The sequence below is a fragment of the Lolium perenne genome, chromosome 3, assembly GCF_019359855.2.
Source record: "Lolium perenne isolate Kyuss_39 chromosome 3, Kyuss_2.0, whole genome shotgun sequence".
Taxonomy (NCBI): Eukaryota; Viridiplantae; Streptophyta; class Magnoliopsida; order Poales; family Poaceae; genus Lolium; species Lolium perenne.
The window spans coordinates 331,359,495-331,361,700 of record NC_067246.2 but is presented as its reverse complement, the minus strand read 5'-3'; the positions used below and the strand labels follow the sequence as shown (position 1 = coordinate 331,361,700).

Sequence of the window (2,206 nt, the reverse complement as noted above, 5' to 3'; positions counted from 1 at the left end):
AGAAAATACTGCAGTCACCTCATGTTCGTGAATGTAGACAGACCCAGATACTTTTCTTAGTTTCTTCAGCTAATGCTGTCGTAGTCTCCCCGAGGTCGATAAAACGGAGTTATTCTTCAGGAATTGCATTCACTTAAAATCAGAGTTATTCTTGGCAAATCATCAGTCTACCATGATTGTCTATGCTACTTTAACAGTTAACACAACCCAAACACTGTGCTGGGTGCTGAAATTCTTGAGAAATGCTTGCGTCGAATCATCCTCATCAATGTAGACAGAGCAAGCTACTTTTCTTCTTTCTTCAGCTAATCATGTCGTATTCTCTTGGAGACTGATAAACAAGTGCAACGACTACGGCACGACAGTGTGAGGCCGATGCGTAGCTAACCCGGCGAAGGAATTGCGGTGCAAGGTGTGGACAAGAAGCAACGCGGGAAAAGAACACAAAGTGGAGACAGATTCATGATGCACGCTGTGCAGTTCGCACTCACCTAAATTTTCCTTCCTCACCACCACACCTACTCTGCTCCTCCCAAAGTCTTAACAAACGATTCCAAGACCAAGACTTCAAACACGACGCCGAAGCAAGAATCGTCCAGACATACTGAAAATTCCGAGCTCCATGGTCGTCTAGTCCCCACCTCCCCGGCTCCCTTCCGGTAATTCGACCGATGGAGCCGGCGAGGTTCCGGTACTTGCCGGGCCATGGCGGCGGCAGAGGGCTGGAGGAGGAGGACGACGAAGAAGGGAGCGACGCCGGCTGTTTCTTGGACGTGTACGTGCACGGCGCGCGCGGCATCCACAACATCTGCATCTACGCGGACCAGGACGTGTACGCCCGGTTCTCGCTCACGTCCAGCCCGGGCCACGCGCCGGCGCTCTCCACGCGCGTGGCCGCCGCCGGCGGCGCCAGCCCGCGCTTCGACGAGCGCCTCCCGCCCCTTCGCGTCCGGCGCGGACGGATCGGCACCGACGCGCTCAAGTGCGAGGTGTGGATGCGCAGCGTCGCCAGGAGCGTCCTCGAGGACCAGCTCCTCGGGTTCGCGCTCGTGCCGCTCGCCGCCGTCGCGGCGGCCGACGGCGCGCGGCTGGCGCAGCAGGACTTCTCCCTCTCGTCCACCGACCTCATCCACTCGCCCGCCGGCACCGTGCGGCTCTCCCTCGCCCTCCGTTCAGGCGGCGGTGACTCGTGCAGCGCGGCGCCGCCGGAGCGCGCGTCCATCGCGTCGGAGGTGGTCATCCTCGAGCCGCCCCCGGTAGAGTGCTACTCGAGGGTGGAGTTCCCTGACCTCAACGTTGCGAGAGAGAACGAGGACATGGCCGTGCAGTGTCTGCCGTTCTTGCACCTCGGCGAGGCGCCGGTGCCGGCGCCAGAGGGCGCCATGCAAGTGGGCACGAGCCCGCGCGGCGAGACTGCGAAGCCGGTGTCCTCGGACGGGGGCAAGAACGCCTCGACGACCACCACGGCCAGCGACGACATGGCGATCGATATCTCCTCTTCGGACCCGACAAAGAAGCCGCGGACCGACGCAGCCTCGCCGGAGACGCCGACGTCCAACGAAGGGACCGCGGCGCGCAAGGAGGTGGCCGACGTGTTCAAGTCCCCCATGGGCGACATCGACATGGAGGCGGAGCAGAGCGCGATGCAGCGGCAGATCATGGAGATGTACATGAAGAGCATGCAGCAGTTCACCGAGTCGCTAGGCAGGATGAACCTGCCGATGGAGCTCGACGGCGGCACCGGGGTCGTCGTGCAGACGGAGGAGAAGAAGCCGGAGGCAGAGGCGAAGAAGGACGGGGCGAGGGTGTTCTATGGAAGCAGAGCTTTCTTCTGAAGAAAACTAAAATTATTCAGAGTAATTTTTTTGTGATCTATTCTTGCAAATGTAATGATCAGAGTCTAGTTTGATCATCAGGTTTTGATTGATAATTACTATTGTTAACTTGATTAGTTCATCGAATTACAGACTACTATATGTGTCTAGAAAAGAGCAACACGTGGAATGGGAATAGACTTGTAATGACCAGGCAAGCTTGATTGGCGACTTCCTCTTAACCACCTTGATGAAAGAGGATTCATTATGGAGAGCGTGCAAGTTTCTAAGAATTTGCAGGACATTTGTAACCTTTGAGATGGCAAAATTTGCAACGAGCAACTGGTTTTGCAAACTTTGCTATTGCATTTCTGTTGAGGTGTGTACTAAAG

At 56.6% G+C, this 2,206-nt stretch overlaps 1 protein-coding gene across 1 annotated transcript; it reads left to right on the top strand.

Moving 5' to 3' along the window:
• Positions 1-378: 378 nt before the first annotated feature.
• On the top strand, positions 379-1,951 carry LOC127345825 (uncharacterized). Its single transcript, XM_051372361.2, has one exon. It carries the CDS (start codon positions 672-674, stop codon positions 1,833-1,835), a length of 1,164 nt encoding a protein of 387 aa, XP_051228321.1. The 5' UTR covers positions 379-671; the 3' UTR covers positions 1,836-1,951.
• The last annotated feature ends 255 nt before the right edge of the window (positions 1,952-2,206 follow it).